At 40.9% G+C, this 18232-nt stretch overlaps 1 protein-coding gene across 8 annotated transcripts in view; it reads right to left on the reverse strand.

Moving 5' to 3' along the window:
- Positions 1 to 7151: 7151 nt before the first annotated feature.
- Positions 7152 to 18232, reverse strand: part of cacna1aa (calcium channel, voltage-dependent, P/Q type, alpha 1A subunit, a) — a 262583-nt gene continuing 251502 nt past the window's right edge. For all 8 annotated transcript variants that reach the window (XM_061885469.1, XM_061885467.1, XM_061885465.1 and 5 more), the window contains 2 exons: positions 17162 to 17439; positions 7152 to 13659 (listed from right to left, as the gene is read on the reverse strand). In XM_061885469.1, coding sequence (XP_061741453.1) covers positions 12928 to 13659; positions 17162 to 17439 — 1010 coding nt within the window. In that variant the 3' untranslated portion in view covers positions 7152 to 12927. The remainder of the gene's footprint in view (positions 13660 to 17161; positions 17440 to 18232) is intronic.

Consider the following 18232-nt stretch of genomic DNA (forward strand, 5'->3'; position numbering starts at 1 on the left):
TGTCTCTCGCCAGTCTGGTTTATTGTCAATTCCACCATCTGATATGGAAAACCACACTTACACACACTTGCAATATATTACATAGCTTTTTTATTAATTTAGTTTAAATCTAATTCATTTCACAAACAGTAATTATATACTATTGCTGGTGTTACTCTTACATTATCTTTGGGAAACGTCGTTAATTACATAGATTGTTTAATAAATGATGGGTCTATTTTATCCTACAAGCAAACACTGCCCTCTTTCGGTTAGTCCCCACATTGAAGGTATTTCTGCACACAGCCTTTTTAATTATATAATGAGACACTAGATGTGTATTTTACTTAAATACAGGATTATATTAAATACAGTCAGGTTTAAACTATTTTTTTATTATATGCAAAAACAGTAGAAAAAAGGTGCTTTGTTTATGTATATTTTCTGCTGGATCTACTCTTTTTTTATGATGCCCTTTTTTGCTGCGGCTTTTACATATACTGTAAAATTGTAAAATTAGGATTTGTTATATATTGTATACATCAGTGGTTTGATTGATTGATTGATACTTTTATTAGTAGATTGCACAGTACAGTACATATTCCGTACAATTGACCACTAAATGGTAACACCCGAATAAGTTTTTCAACTTGTTTAAGTCGGGGTCCACGTTAATCAATTCATCCTTTTTACAGTGATGTACCCCCTGTAAACATTTTTCTAATTCAAGTACCCACTAATCAGAGCAAAGCATTTTTGGTAGAAAAAAAGAGATGAAGTAAAATACAGCACCATGTCATCAGTTTCTGATTTATTCAATTGTATAACAGTGCCAAACATTGCTCATTTGTAGTGGTCTTTCTTGAACTATTTGGAGAACAAGATATAATAAAAATAACTAAAAACTAGTTGAACAATAAACAACTGATTCAATTATAAATATACATTTCTACACATAGAATAAATAATCAACTTAAAGTGCCCTCTTTGGGGATTGTAATAAAGATCCATCTGGATTCATGAACTTAATTCTAAAAATTTCTTCACAAAAAAATCTTTAACATCAATATTTATGGAACATGTCTACAAAAAATCTAGCTGTCAACACTGAATATTGCATTGTTGCATTTCTTTTCAGTTTATGAACTTACATTCATATTTTGTTGAAGTATTATTCAATAAATAAATTTATAAAGAATTTTTGATTTGTTGCTATTTTTAGAATATTAAAAATATATATCACATACCCCTTGGCATACCTTCAAGTACCCTGGGTACCCCCATTTGAGAACCACTGGTATATATAATATAAAAATATTATACCAATATATATCATCCATCCATTTTCTACCGCTTATTCCCTTTGGGGTCACGGGATCGCTGGTGCCTATCTCAGCTATAATCAGGCAGAAGGCGGCGTATACCCTGGACAAGTCGCCATCTCATCGCAGGGCCAACACAGATAGACAGACAACATTCACACTCATACATCCATTTTCTACCGCTTGTCCCAAAGTCGCACTGTATATATAATATGTAAATATTACATATGTTATATTTTCCATTGCTACTACGGTACATTTTAGTCTATTTATATACCTGCATTATGCTTTCATCCTAACCCTTTCCATCATTTGAAACTGAGCTACTGTGTGGAACAATTCCCCTTGTGGATCAATAACGTTTGTCTAAGTCTAAGTTTTACTGTGCAATTCGTGTGACAACGGCTTTACTGCAGTACAGGACGATATTGAATAATTGCTGCATGGATGAGACATGCGGTAGGAAATGGATGGATGGGTGCATGGATGGATGGATGAATGGATTTAGAGCCCTCTAGTGGTTGCATGACCAAAGTTATAGACTGTGTGTGGAAGGACTGGGAAATGATTTATTAGAACATCAAATGGTGGGAAAAGCCCCAAAATAAATTGATAATATTACTATTCACAACTTAAATGATTTTTAATTCATAATTTGAAAAGGTCTAGGTACATTTTATACAATAATACTTAATTCACCAGCACTCCACTGGAAAAGGGTGGAGTGCCATTTCCGGGTTGGGGAGGAAACCCTGCCCGAAGTGGAGGACTTTAAGTACCTAGGGATTTTGTTCAGGAGTGAGGGAAGAGTGGATCATCAGATCGACAGGCGGATCGGTGCGGCGTCTTCAGTAATGCGGACGCTGTATCGATCCGTTTCGGTGAAGAAGGAGCTGAGCCGGAAGGCAAAGCTCTCAATTTACCGGTCGATTTATGTTCCCATCCTCACCTATGGTCATGAGCAGTGGTCCCCAAACTACGGCCCGCGGGCCAGCTCTGGCCTGCCAGCGTTTGAGATCCGCGGAAAGTCCCAAGTTAAAAAAAAAAAAAAATCTATTCCCTACCGCTTGTGGCTGATTACTCTCAGAGTCTCCTAGCTGCTCAGGCAAATCACATTGTCTAAAAATGCATTTTCCAATAGATGACGTGATATCATACATTATAAACAGCCTGGCCCCCGGCCAAATTATTTTAACCCAATGCGGCTCCCGGGTCAAAAAGTTTGGGGACCCCTGGTCATGAGCTTTGGGTCATGACCGAAAGGACAAGATCACGGGTACAAGCAGCCGAAATGAGTTTCCTCCGCCGGGTGGCGGGGCTCTCCCTTACAGATCGGGTGTGAAGCTCTGTCACCCGGGAGGAGCTCAAAGTAAAGCCGCTGCTCCACCACATCGAGAGGAGCCAGATGAGGTGGTTAGGGCGTCTGGTCAGGATGCCACCCGGACGCCTCCCTGGGGAGGTGTTTAGGGCATGTCCAAGTGGTAGGAGGCTACGGGGAAGACCCAGGACACGTTGGGAATACTGTATTTCCGGGCTGGCCTGGGAACGCCTCGGGATCCCCCTGGAAGAGCTGGACAAAGTGGCTGGGAAGAGGAAAGTCTGGGCTTCCCTGCTTAGGCTGCTGTCCCCGCGACCTGACCTCGGATAAGCAGAAGAAGATGGATGGATGATGGAATACATACATTAAATAAAATTTGTTGCAGTTATGAAAACAAATCTGAAAATGAAATGATTATATGGATACTATTACACCCCAAAAAAAATATTTTTGCAAATGTAAACATTTTTGTTTTTTAGAAAAAAGTAGTCGAAAATCAAACAAAAAATCATAAGACTAGGATATTTTAGAAATGTAAAATCTTTGGTTGGTCTTCTTGTAACTTGCTCAAAGTTATGTTATTCAAACCAAAAAATATAACAATAATTAATGTTACCGTTGTTGGGATAATAAAATATGTTACACGTGTTGGATATTATTAGCTAACAACACACACCGCTAACGTGAGAGGTCGGAGTAGCCAAAAGTTAAATTAGAGTAGTTTGACTCATCTACACGTAAAAAATAGTCATCCAAATAATTACTTGAGTATTTAGTAAAAAAAAAAGAACTACTAAAATCCTGAGTAAGTACGCACTACAAGCATTGTTAGCGTGTTTGTTTGTGTCAGACACGGTCACCCTATCTACTATAATAAAATATGCACATTTTGGTCACCTGTTACATTAAAACGGGGCTAGTTAGCTCAAACATAAAAAACAAAAAACAATTTAAAACTTACCGCAACGTCTCGTTTGAAGCGGAATTTTCGTAAGTCGATATGTGAATATTCTTACTGGCACAAACGAAAGCGCATGATAAAAAAAGAAAAGGTTTTTCTGTAGTTTGTAAGTAAATATTGTTCCGCGTTGTGGTCATGTGACCGCTGGGCTTCATTTGATTGGTGAAATGGAGTCAAACGTCACCAATCGATGAAACGGAGTCATGTGACCGAGCCCACCGGAAAGAGTCTTAACAAGCCAAAACTACATCTTTTCAAGAAGTAATCAATAGATAGTAAATACATTTAATGATAATGTCGAGTCCTATTAACTGTTAATATTGACTTTGTTACATTGCATATGGTTCTTATATTACAACTTTATACCAAAAGGGACAAGCGGTAAAAAAAAAAAAATAATAAAAATGGATGGATGAATACTGAAAAGAGCAGCTGGCTAATTTTGCTAAAAATAAAGCCAGAGTTGGATTTTTGAAAGAAAAGAAGAACAGTAAGTCATATTGTAGAAATACATTTTTTGTAAATGAAATATGTCGTATTAATGGTAAATGGATTACTTGTATAGCGCTTTTCTACCTTCAAGGTACTCAAAGCGCTTTGACACTATTTCCACATTCACCCATTCACACACACATTCACACACTGATGGCGGGAGCTGCCGTGCAAGGCCCTAACCACGACCCATCAGGAGCAAGGGCGAAGTGTCTTGCTCAAGGACACAACAGACGTGAAGAGGCTGGTAGAAGGTTAAAGTTAAAGGCCTACTGAAACCCACTACTACCGACCACGCAGTCTGATAGTTTATACATCAATGATGAAATATTAACATTGCAACACATGCCAATACGGCCTTTTTAGTTTACTAAAATGCAATTTTAAAATTTCCCGGGACTTTTTTCTTGAAAACGTCGCGTAATGATGACGTGTACGTGTGATGTCACCGGCTGTTAGGAAGTATGAGTGCTGCATACACACACAGCTAAAAGTCGTCTGCTTTAACCGCATAATTATACAGTATTTTGGAGATCTGTGTTGCTGAATCTTTTGCAATTTGTTTAAATAATATTGGAGAAGTCAAAGTAGAAAGACGGAGTTGGGAAGCTTTAGCCTTTATCCACACAAACGTCGTTTTCTCAGTCCGAATAGCTGTTTTTGTTGGAGGCTCCTATTAAAATCAATGTGAATATATGAGGAGCCATCAACATGTGACGTCATCGTCTGCGACTTCCGGTAGAGGCAGGGCTTTTCTCCAGTTGCAAACTTTATCATGGATGTTCTCTACTAAATCCTTTCAGCAAAAATATGGCTATATCGCAAAATTATCAAGTATAACACATAGAATGGACGTATTTTCCCCGTTTAAATAAGAAAATCTCATTTCAGTAGGCCTTTAAAGTTAAAGTACCAATAATTGTCAGACACACACTACGTGTGGTGAAATTTGTCCTCTGCATTTGACCCATCCCCTTGATCACCCCCTGGAAGGTGAGGGGAGCAGTGGGCAGCAGCGGTGCCACGCCCGGAAATCATTTATGGTGATTTAACCCCCAATTCCAACTCTTGATGCAAGGTGGGGATCGATCCAGGAACCCTCAGGTTGCTGGCACTGCCACTCTCCAAAATGCACCACCCCGTCCGTGGAAAACATCCATCCATCCATCCATGTTCTACCGCTTGTAGAACACAATTATAAGCACAAAGTTGTAGTATTAGTCAAACAAGTATAATAATGCTTGAGGTACAGTGCTCTCTTGTAGTTCTGTTTTTCGTTGTTTCTTGCACTGAACAAAGAGAACAAAATGGACCAAGTCAAATTCTTTATGTTTCAGACTTGGCCAATAAATCTGACTCTGATTAAAAAAAATAAGTTGGAAATGAAGTTGTTTTTTTTTGGGTCAAATTTAGAGATGTGTACCTTTCACACACATACGGTACTAATTTTCGGTACCTGGTAACTCAAAGGTACTAATTTTCAGTATTTTTTTTACATTTATTTTTTATACATATTTTATTATTTTAGATTTAATGATGAGCTTTGTTGTCCAGTTATGTCTTGTTTTCTTTCTCATTTGCAAGTTTTATACTTATCACGCAGTTGCAATTGCAAGACATTAGATGGCAGTAATGTGTATAGTGAGTGTGGACAACTTGGTTTCAGAGTTGATGTCCCGTCGTCCTGTGAACGTCTTTCGACCAATCGTTTAGGGCAGGGGTTCCCAAACTTTTTGACCCAGGGACCGCATTGGTAAAGAAATATTGCCGAGGGCCGGGCTGTATGTGTGTGTGTGTGTGTGTGTGTGTATATATATATACATATATATATATAACAATTGATTGATTGAACTTGAATGTGCCAGTCTTTTCTTTTGTTGAGTCCTACAAGGTGTTTATACTGTAAGTATTGCATTTATAACACCAGTTGTCTGATTGTAACGTGCATCTTAGTTGTAGTTTTTATTACCAAATTTGGAGGTGTTGAAATTACCATGTAAAATTGCTAACGCTAATTGGTAGCATGTCTCTTGCTCAGTTGACATAGAAAATTGTAACATTACTCGGAAGCAGTCCGGCTTCTTATTTCCTCGTCAGGGGCCAGTCTGCAACTCGATGTCACAGAGGTATTTAAATATGGCACCGTTCGATTTTACGTAAATCGCTACCCAGTTGAACCGAGGGACTTTGGTCGGTGCCTATAAAAGTACCAAATTTGGCCTAGTGGTTAGAGTGTCCGGTAAGTTGTGAGTTCAAACCCCGGCCGAGTCATACCAAAGACTTTAAAAATGGGACCCATTACCTCTCTGCTTGGCACTCAGCATCACGGGTTGGAATTGGGGGTTAAATCACCAAAAATGATTCCCGGGCGTGGCACCGCTGCTGCCCACTGCTCCCCTCACCTCCCAGGGGTTGATCAAGGGGATGAGTCAAATGCAGAGGAAACATTTCACCACACCTAGTCTGTGTGTGTGACAATCATTGGTTCTTTAACTTAACTAATTTGGTAGCCATCCCTATTTATAACCTGTGAAGAAAACTGGAATATTGCAAAAATAAAGTCATAATATGAGTTGTTCTTTTGGGGAAGGAGAAAAAAAAAGTTATCTTTCTTTAACTGATTAACATTAAAGCCATAAAGTGTAAATCTACTAGTACCAATGTTGTAAATTATACACTATTATTATTTTTTATTCTTTTAAAAAGTACAATACTATTTTTACAACATTACAACAAATTTGATATTTATTTTCTATTGCACTCATTTTTACACATCAAATAAATTTTAGTTTTTTTTATAAGTAAAAACAATGAAGGTTTCTTGGAGAGATGGACTCTCATCAAATTGACCCAGAAATGACGACAAGACAAAGGATTGTGCATTCTCTCTTGTTTTTTTTGTTGTTTTTTTAATTTATTTTTTTAAATGTTTTTATTATTATTTATTCGTCTTCTTTACGAAGAGTTCTGTTTGAAATTACAAAATGCACTGGTAGAAATATGGTGAGACAAGTCGAGAGTGGCGACAGTTAAGAGTGTGAGAAGAGACAGCTTGGATAGAGAGAGAAAAAGGAAGGAGTGAGAGAATAGAGATCTTTAATAACATCCAATTTGAAACCTTCCAACCCGATCCCTCCTCCCGCTGCACGAACGATATCGACAAAACACATCATCATCATCATCATCATCATCAGATCTGCACTTGTGTACATTTGTTGTCATTTTTCTACATGGTTGTGTTGTGCCTCAAGCCCATGTCACAGAGGACAAAAATCAAAAATAGACTCTCGCCAAAGTCTCTTTTTTTTGTCTTTTTTGCAGTATTTTTGTTCTCAAAAATAGAAGGAAAAAAGAAAGGTTGCTTTTTAAAAAAACAAAAACATCTATTTATACATCTTTTCTTCTTTTCATATCTATTAATTCATCAGTCTGTTTTTCTGTTATGTCCTGAAGATGACTGTATAACCCACAGTGTGGCATGCACATAGCACATGCAGTTCTTGAGCTAGATATTTTTTCACCTTTGTGTGTGTGTGTGTGTGTATGTGTGTAATAAAAAAACCATAAACAAAAACGTTTTTTTTCTTCGCGTTTGCGGCTTATACGTTGCTTTTTGCAGATGATGTGTGTGTGTGTGGTTAATTGGTGTGGATTTCACCGCAGTATGTACACACACACACAAATAAAAAAAGGGGATGATAAGACGTGTGCATGCCTCATTCACACATCACACAACAAGACCTCCTCCCTCACAATATTCACGCAAAGTCAAATGGACCTCAGAATACAAAAAAGTGGAATGTGCTGCAAAAAGAGAAATACAACTGTGCGCACACACACACACACACACACACACACACACACACACACACACACACACACACACACACACACACACACACACACACACACACACACACACACACACACACACACACACACACACACACACACACACAGAAAAGAAGCATTGGCTACATAGCTTGTGTTTTATCTGAAAGTGTTGCGAAAAAATACGTGACATTCCGCTGAGGTTGGAAAGACACTGATAGGCAATTCTTTTTTTTTCTTCTTTTTTTGTCTTTGCTATTTTTCTCAGTGCATTCTCTGGTCAACATGTGATCGGTCTCCAGATAAAAGTAAAAAAAAAATTAAAAAAAATTGTAAGCGTGAGACCAAAAGAAAGTGTTAGTTTGAGGCACACACACAGAAAGAAATGAGATATTTACATGTGAGCGTTTTCTTGGACCATAAGAAGGCTTGGACATCTTTTCCCTTGTTTAAGGGGTTAACTAATACTAGAGGAGTGACGGACTGACCTCGGCTAGACTTGCAAACGACACCTATGCATTTTATTCCGCTTATCCAAGGTCACGTTGCATGGGACAGCAGTGTCAGTCGGTCAGACTATGACCACATTACTGCAAACTGTGCCAGGCATAATTATGGCGACCGGTCACTTCATTAGTGGTGGTCGTGCTCTGCAGGTGTTTGCTTGTTCTGCTTTGATGGGCTGAATTACTTCACGGGCACAATTATACTTCGTCTCAATTAAACTTTTATTGTAGCGTGAGTAAACATACTTTTTGTAATCATGGTAGTTTAGAAAAAAAGCCCGTTGAGATAATCGCTACTTTGGCATCGCTTCAAATGCTGCCGTGGTGACAGATATATAGTTGTATTTCTAACTCGACCTTACTATTTAAATTCATTACCATGAATTGATTAACGCGGACCCCGACTTAAACAAGTTGAAAAACTTATTCGGGTGTTACCATTTAGTGGTCAATTGTAGGGAATTTGTACTGAACTGTGCAATCTACTAATAAAAGTTTCAATCAACCAATCAATTAATTCATATTGTAGCCAAACCTTTCCTCTAACGATATGTGTAAAAACATTGGTTTGTTTTTTTTCATAGTTTTTGCCCAAATATTGTGTTTTGTTTACTTTTCAATTAAAGTTTAAGCTGTGGTAATAGATATTAAACTTTGTTTTCCCCCTTTACCATTTCATATAAACTTTTTTATCTGGAGTGTAAACACATGACTAATTAATTGAACTGATGTTGTAGTTGTCAAGAAATAGCCCTATAGATATGAAATACCACCCACATAGTCACCTTTACAAGCTGCTAACTTTTCTAGAAAGCTAAGGACCAGGACACCGAACTTGTCCCTTTTACTCTTACTCTTATTTTCTATATTCCAGAGAACCAGCGTCCTCTACAGTACAGGAGACATTTGATTTTGGTCAGTTTTTTTTTGTCAGAGCTACAAGAGTACTCTGCTGTTTTTAAGGAAACTTCTACTAGTCAAAGACCAGCTAGTGTTTTTAAGAATCGGCTACAAAAACGTGAGCCTCTCATAAGTTTTTGAACCAGTTGAATAGCCCAAATGATGAAAAAGAGAGGTCCTAAAATGGAACCTTGAGGAACACCACTAGTATAAGTAAAGAAGTCGAACCAATGGCGACTAAAGTAAACAAGCTACAGCAACACCTTAGTTACATGACTCGACTCACATTACAAAAGACATATGTAACTGCCAAAAAAGAGAGGACTGAAAGGGGTGCCTTAAGGAACGCCTCATGTAAATCCAAAGTTTGGACCCAAGTGTTTTAGGTTTGCTATTAAGGTTAAACATTTCAATTCAAGTATCTGCCAATGAATTTACAGTGGTCTAAGTTCCTCTATACAACAGGATCATTGGTGGTTTTAGGAATGTACTTCAAAAATGTTAGTCTCCCAAGTTTTGAATGAACTGGTGGGTCGGTATGGTCGGGCCGTATGGCCAGTTGAATAGTCCTGCCTTGACCTGTCACACGAGTAATGTTTGGCCCTGTCTACATTAAGCCGGATAACTCCTTAAACCAGGGGTCTGGAACCTTTTTGGCTGAGAGAGCCACGAAAGCCAAATATTTTAAAATGTATTTCCGTGAGAGGTGTACAATATTTTATAACACTAAATACAACTAAATGTGTGCATTTTTAAGTAAGACCAACATTTTAATAGTCTTTTATTCTTTTTAATAACATTGTCATTTTGAAGTTAACCAATAATAAATAAAATACTTCTTACCATTAATGAACAGGTGCAGAAGAAAACGAATTCATGGATTAAGGTGCATGAGAATGTTTTATATTCTGAACGTTATTTTTAACACTGATTACCAACGGAGTTATTCATTACTTATCGTGTTAAGCAATGTCAGCTAATATTTATCTGAGCCAGGTGCAGTCATCAAAAGAGCCACATCTGGCTCTAGAGCCGTAGGTTCCCTACCCCTGCCTTAAACTAATAATTATTTAGCCTAATCCCCGTGTCAGCTACAATAAACTATTGTCTAAGGTCCCCCTCCTTGGATAATAAGTAAGTGCGTCGTGTATTTCTTGAATCTCCGGCTCTTAGCTTTGTATGGACTCATTGATCGTTTACAAACTGAGTTCGGAAAGAACGCGCCACAGCCAGCTTCATAACAACCGGAGCTAACCACTGGAAAGATGGAGGCGAGTCATCCAGACATGCACGTGTTTCTCCTTCTTCTCCATGTACAGACACTTGTGGGAATCACACATGAATACCTTAAGTGAAGGAAACGCGCGATTGCAGCTATTTCGGATACAACACATTTCAGACAGCAAAATAACTTTCGAATATCTAGGTCAGCTGTGATTCTACTTACCGAAAAACTTTGTCCATTTATCGAAGGAGAGACAACGAGAATGCGGTATTTGTATTACCTGGCCGTCGAGGGAAGACTACGGAAAACAGCGAATGCATTTGGACTGGCAAAGCAGACTGCATCAGTTATTGTCCGCCATGTATGTCGTGGACTCAACGTCTCGGTCCAGAGTATATAAAGTCACCAAAAATGAATGGGCAATGAAAGTGAGGGCAAAAGAGTGAGGAGTGTCCTGACCAGATATCTGGATCCCTCGATTGATTGTTGTAAAATGTTATTTGTCACACTGTTTACTTTCACACGTCCATTAAAGATTTGATTCATTTATGATGTCTCAGGTGTGATTCACTACAAAAGGGCCCCACAGCACACTGGATTCCAGTTAATTGAAATACCACAACACTGGATACTGTTCAGATAAGTTATATTTAATTTAAGAACTTGCACACAAAGCAACACTAAAGGTGACTATGACGTGCGCATTTTCCGCGCATTGCATACGAGGTCGCGTTGCGCCGGCAGACGGAGGTGGTCTTAAACGAACATTGTGCGTGTGTGGAGAAGGGTAAGGTTAGATGGGATCTACCCTGGATATCTAAGCCTACACTAAGCCGGCTTAGTGTAGAAGGGGCCTTGAAGACTGAAATGGGGACACAAACAAGCCCTGGCTTGTCTATCGCACGCTCTTGACTTCCCTCACTTGTAAACAAGACCCCAAAATACTTAAAATACTCCACCCCTCAAGACCTCACCCCCAACCCAAAACCCCTAAACTGGACAACTTCTTCTAGAAAGTCTGTCCAGACGACGAACAGAGTCGGCGACAAAAGGGCAGCCTTGGCTGACGTTCGACGTATTGCTCGCCATGCCAACCATAAATCGACATTAATGTTCTCATAACGCCTCTATTCAAATAACCGCAGACCACGCAAGATCATCTCGCACAATGCAATGGGTAAGAGTTGCAACCCAGAGTTAGTTTGTTTATGTTCTCCCCTGTTATGGTCAAAGAAAACAAAGCGTTTCTCTCCTTTCTTCTCTTTCCCTCTGGAAGACCTTGGAAAATGTTTCCGTTAACGTCACGCTTGTCCGCGTTTACCCTGCTTTCCCAGTTGATCTTTCGAAGATCATCGCCGCCAAAAGAAAGAGAAGAAGTGCATTTCCATCCGTCATGAGTGGCAGGCATTTGGCACACAACATAGATACGAGCAAGCCAAAAGTCATTTTGTCACGTACGACAACACACATCACTTCTGTCTATGATTTCCTGTCACTGGAGTGAAAATTAGGTTATAAAAAGAGGAATGTCATGTGGGGGGAAGGGGGGGGGGGACAAAAATGTCGGTATAAAAAAAAGGGAGAGAAACCTACAGGCTACAACAAGAAGGAAGGAGAGAATGACCTCCTCCTTCCTACATACAGTAGATTCTCATTAATGCTAATATTGTCATTTCTTTTTTTTTTTTTCAATCATTCATGCAAGATTGCACAGGTTTACAAGTCTTAAAAAAAATCTGTGTGGCGGGGGGTGCAACAGAAGATTCAAGCCTCAGTGTATCCAAGAAGAAGAAGAAGAAGAAGAAATGCTGCAGAAATCTGGTTCGGGGGTTCAACCCTTCATCGCCACTGAGAGGATGGTGTGGTGTGTATTGTTCCCCGGGTGGGGGTTAAGGACTTCAAGGGTAAACATCATCCCGTTCTGTCCGTCCCACCCACTCCCGGAAGTTTTTTTGTTGTTGTTCTTATTTAAAAACACAGATGATAAAACTCATCAATATTCAACAGGTGGCTGGGAGGCTTGGAATTGACTTCCACTTCTTCCGAGCTAACATAAGTTAGCTTTAGGAAGCAAAAAAAAAATGTTTTGTCTGTTTTTTTTTTACTTATTTTGCTTTTTATTTGAGTCGCAACTCTTGACATCTTGTAAGTGGCTGTAGCTCTTGACCAGAGGCAGAATTTAAGACACAGAAACATAAGTGTCGATCGCCCCTACTTCTTGCATCCTTAAAAGTAAGTGTGAGTTTATCAAGTGATGAAGTTTGGTACCTCTTCTATATTTTGGGGGAAATATTTAATTCTTTCATTCAGATGCCTCAGCAAGACCAGCATTTCCGGAACATTCCAAGTGTTTATAAAAGTACTGCATTCCGTCACTCCCACATCCCCAGAGGCTAGCACCAGTCGTCCTGTTGCTTCTCCCCATAGGGTTCATGCAGGCCCTTGCGGGGTCCTCTAGGGTGTGCCCCCGGGGGCGGGACCTTGTGAGGCCCACTATGTTGGGGTCCTTGGAGATGTGTGGAGGGCGATGAAGAGCGGTAGCCATTGGGAAGACGGCGCTGGGCAGAGGGCTGCACTTGGCCCTGAAGAGGGGCAGTAGAAGGGGGTGCGTGGTGGACGGTCCGAGGTGAGATACGGTTTGGCTGCGGGTGAGGCGGCAAAGGGTGAGGGTGTGGGTTGTTTACAGGGTGTGGCTGTGGTTGGGGGGGAGACGGCAGTGTGTGGCTCGCTAAGGGATGTGGGTGGGGGTTACTGACTGGTTCATGTGTGGGCGCGTAATTTTGGTTATAAAAGCAGCCATCCCCTTCCATGGAGCCTCCACCTGTGTCCCCCCAGCGAAGCGGCGGATGATGACCCTGGCGGGGCGCGCCATGGTGAGTCATCGGGACGCCAGCAAGAGGAACCTGGCCTTGAGGGGGATCGGGAGATAACCGCCGGGGTGCCGGGGCTGGGGCCCGTCCCTGCGGCCCGGCGGGTTGTGAGGGCACGGCCTTACGGACTACGGGGGAGTACGTTACATGGGGGCGGGGCGTCGCGGGCGTCTGAGGCAACTGGCGGCGGCCCCGGCGTGGCGTGCTAGTCCCGGAGGTCGATGGAACGGGACTTCCACTGACCGAACTACTGCCCTACACGAAAAGTGAAATAAGGCAAATAAAAAGCACGAACCACAAATTCAGCGACAGAAGTCAAGGATGGACGATGAGGAGCGACAAGGAGGAGAAGATGAAGACGGACAAGCCAGGGCACAATTAAAGCACACGTGATCACGAAAGTAGGGAACGTATCAGTGCGGAGGATGAGGATGAAAATGATGACAAATCAACCATGTGCCATGCAGAGGAGAGAAGACAAGGAGAGGAGGAGAAAGGGTTGATTTCTGGAGCAGTAGAAGTTGAATCATGCATAAAATATATCCATTAAGTCTATACAGTGGCACCTTGATTTATGAACCTCACATGATACAAACTTTTGGATTCATTAATTACAGACCAAATAAAATGTTGCTTTGTTGTACGAACTTCGTCTTAGTGTACGACCGTTTCAATCACCCGTCGCGTGCTTGCAGTGGAACCATTTTGTGCCCGGCAGCACACCCGTTGTGGGCGGGTTGATCGATTTCCGGTGCTCATTCAGTCAGCAGAGCGGTGTTGTTACGTTTTTAGCCTTTTTACAGCATTTTTGCTGGATCCACATGAGCCAAAAGAAAGCAACGGGCAAGCGACGTGTGGTTTGAAACATCCAGGAACTATCCACAGCGTTGTCAACACTTCCCTCCTCACTTCGCTGCATGCCAAGAAGATTAACCAACAAGCTAAAATGGATTTGATCTTTTATTCGTAATCATTGTTGCGCCCTGGCTGTTTATGTTTTGTAGTTTCAAACTGAGACTGGCAGCAGGGTTTAGTGCATGTGCCTCAAAATACGAAGGTCCTGAGTAGTCCTGAGTTAAATCCCGGGCTCGAGATCTTTATGCGTGTTTTCCCCGTGACTGCGTGGGTTCCCTCCGGGTACTCCGGCTTCCTCCCACCTCCGAGAACATGCACCTGGGGATAGGTTGATTGGCAACACTAAATGGTCCCTAGTGTGTGAATGTTGTCTGTCTATCTGTGTTGGCCCTGTGATGAGGTGGCAGCTTGTCCGGTGTGTACCCCGCCTTACGCACAAATGCAGCTGAAATAGGCTCCAGCACCCCCTGCGGCTCCAAAAGGGACAAGCAGTAGAAAATGGATGGAAACTGTGAGTGCACCACCGGCGTAGTGACAATGTGTGTGCGTGTTTGTAGGGCGGCTAAATATGAGGACTATTGAGCACTTTATATTGTGTTCAAAATATACAAACTTTTGCTAAAATGTGAACGTTCGATGACGATGGAATCCATTATTAATGTTTACATTGTTCCTTATCTAGAAATTCGCTTCAATATACAAACTATTCTATTTACGAACCGTGTCCAAGAACCAATTAAGTTCGTAAATTGAGGTTCCACCGTATACGGCTTGCAATTAATACGTTTTAGGTCTAGGGACAAGCCTCTTATATATCTTTCACCTGACACAAAACTGTAGCTAAGAACTAAAACCAACAACTTAAGTAACCGAATGCTAACTAAAGTTAGTTAAATAAATATAAATATACAGTACATATTTTTTTATCCTTTACTGCAGTGGTTCTCAACCTTTTTTCAGTGATGTACCCCCTGTGAGCATTTTTTTTAAATCAAGTACCTACTAATCAGAGCAAAGCATTTTTGGTTGAAAAAAAGAGATAAAGAAGTCTAATACAGCACTATGTCATCAGTTTCTGATTTATTAAATTGTATAACAGTGCAAAATATTGCTCATTTGTAGTGGTCTTTCTTGGACTATTTGGAAAAAAAGATAAAAAAATAACTAAAAACTTGTTGAAAAATAAACAAGTGATTAAATTATAAATAAAGATTTTTACACATAGAAGTAATCATCAACTTAAAGTGCCCTCTTTGGGGATTGCAATCGAGATCCATCTGGATTCATGAACTTAATTCTAAACATTTCTTTACAAAAAAATAAATCTTTAACATCAATATTTATGGAACATGTCCACAAAAAATCTAGCTGTCAACACTGAATTGTTGCATTTTTTCACAGTTTATGAACTTACATTCATATTTTGTTTTAGTATTATTCAATAAATATATTTATAATGGATTTTTGAATTGTTCCTATTTTAAGAATATTTTTAAAAAATCTCACGTACCCCTTGGCATGCATTCAAGTACCCCCAGGGGTACGCGTACCCCCCATTTGAGAACCACTGCTTTACTGGATGTAAAATCTGAAAACTATTTGGTAAAGGGTATAAAACATTGTGTTCTGTTTAAAAACAAATTATGTTGGAAAATGCATTGGAAGTGAGGGGAGAGGGGAGAGCATTCCAGTGCACAAATATACATAGTAATGCATATTTGTTGGGTTTTTCATACATAGTGGGGCAAAAAAAGTATTTAGTCAGCCACTGATTGTGCAAGTTCTCCCACTTAAAATGATGACAGAGGTCTGTAATTTTCATCATAGGTAGACTTCAACTGTGAGAGACAGAATGTGAAAAAAAATCCAGAAATTCACATTGTAGCAATTTTTAAGAATTTATTTGTAAATTATGGTGGAAAATAAGTATTTGGTCAGCCATTCAAAGCTTTCATTGATGCAAGGAGATTTTGGCTCAAAATCACACGATACATGGCCCCATTCATTCTTTCCTGAACACGGATCAATCGTCCTGTCCCCTTAGCAGAAAAACAGCCCCAAAGCATGATGTTTCCACCCCCATGCTTCACAGTAGGTGTGGTGTTCTTGGGATGCAACTCAGTATTCTTCTTTCTCCAAACACGACGAGTTGAGTTTATACCAAAAATTGGATACATGAATGATACAGCAGAGGATTGGGAGAATGTCATGAGGTTAGATGAAACCAAAATAGAACTTTTTGGTATAAACTCAACTCGTCGTGTTTGGAGGAAGAATACTGAGTTGCATCCCAAGAACACCATACCTACTGTGAAGATTGGGCGTGGAAACATAATGCTTTGGGGCTGTTTTTTTGCTAAGGGGACAGGATGATTGATCCATGTTAAGGAAAGAATGAATGGGTCCATGTATCGTGAGATTTTGAGCCAAAACCTCCTTCCATCAATGAAAGCTTTGAATGGTTGACCAAATACTTATTTTCCACCATAATTTACAAATACATTCTTTAAAATTCCTACCATGTGAAGTCCTGGATTTCTTTTTCACATTCTGTCTCTCACAGTTGAAGTGTACCTATGATGAAAATTACAGACCTCTGTCATCATTTTAAGTGGAAGAACTTGCACAATCGGTGGCTGACTAAATACTTTTTTGCCCCACTGTATATGTTGAATCAACTGAAAATTCTCTGTATGGAACATACATTCACCTGTCACAACATTAGCTACACAATAAAAATAGATCCAATAACGTATTTGGACCTGCCTGTAATGTTGTGACTGGACACACAAATACAAGTAAACAATGATACAGCTCATAAACAAATAGTTACTTGTGTTTGCATGTTTTCAGTATGTTACACGTACATATATTACGGTTGTCAAACATCCCAAAAGCCCACCTGTCTGTGCGTCATGCAGTCACGACCCTCGCTGGGGGATCGCGACCAGCGCTGGTCTCTTTCTCGCTCCCTCTCCCGGTCGGGCTCTCTGTCGCGGGAGTGTTTGCGGCCGTAGTCGCCTCCTCGCTCGGCGACGTACCGTTCTTTGTCCACAGAACCGTGATGGTGATGATGGTGATGATGGTGTTTGCGGTCTTTGGAGCGACCGCGGTCTCGGTCTCGGTCTCGATCCCGGTCCTTGGACATCAGGTCACCTGACTGGGTGGTTGTGTTAATGTCTGTGCCGAAACAAGATGGTGGACTTAAATACTGCAAATATATAGCTCGGGTATGCACAAATTATTGATGAATTTACAAAGAGGCCAGTGACCAAATAAGCAATCTACGGAAAATTTACATGTATAAAGGGTTACTGTTCTGTTTTGTCCCCACATATTCCATCCAACCAACCATCTTCTTCCGCTTATCCGAAGTCGGGTCGAGGGGGAAGCAGCCTAAGCAGGGAAGCCCAGACTCTCCTCTCCCCAGCCACTTTGTCCAGCTCTTCCCGGGGGATTCCGAGGCGTTCCCAGGCCAGCCGGGAGACATAGTCTTCCCAACATGTCCTGGGTCTTCCCCGTGGCCTCCTCCCGGTTGGACGTGCCCGAAACACCTCCCTAGGGAGGCGTTGGGGTGGCATCCTGACCAGATGCCCAAACCACCTCATCTGGTTTCTCTCGATGTGGAGGAGCAGCGGCTTTACTTTGAGCTCCTCACCCTATCTCTAAGGGAGAGCTCCGCCACCCGGCGGAGGAAACCCATTTCGGCCGCTTGTACCCGTGATCTCGTCCTTTCGGTCATAACCCAAAGCTCATGACCATAGGTGAGGACCGGTAAATTGAAAGCTGTGCCTTCCGGCTCAGCTCCTTCTTCACCACAACGGATCGATACAACGTCCGCATTACTGAAAACGCCGCACCGATCCGCCTGTCGACCTCACCATCCACTCTTCCCTCACTCGTGAACAAGACTCCGAGGTACTTGAACTCTTCCACTTGGGGATTCCCCACATATTGCCTACCGAAAACAAAC

The sequence above is a fragment of the Nerophis ophidion genome, linkage group LG23 (assembly GCF_033978795.1).
Source record: "Nerophis ophidion isolate RoL-2023_Sa linkage group LG23, RoL_Noph_v1.0, whole genome shotgun sequence".
NCBI classification, from domain to species: domain Eukaryota; kingdom Metazoa; phylum Chordata; class Actinopteri; order Syngnathiformes; family Syngnathidae; genus Nerophis; species Nerophis ophidion.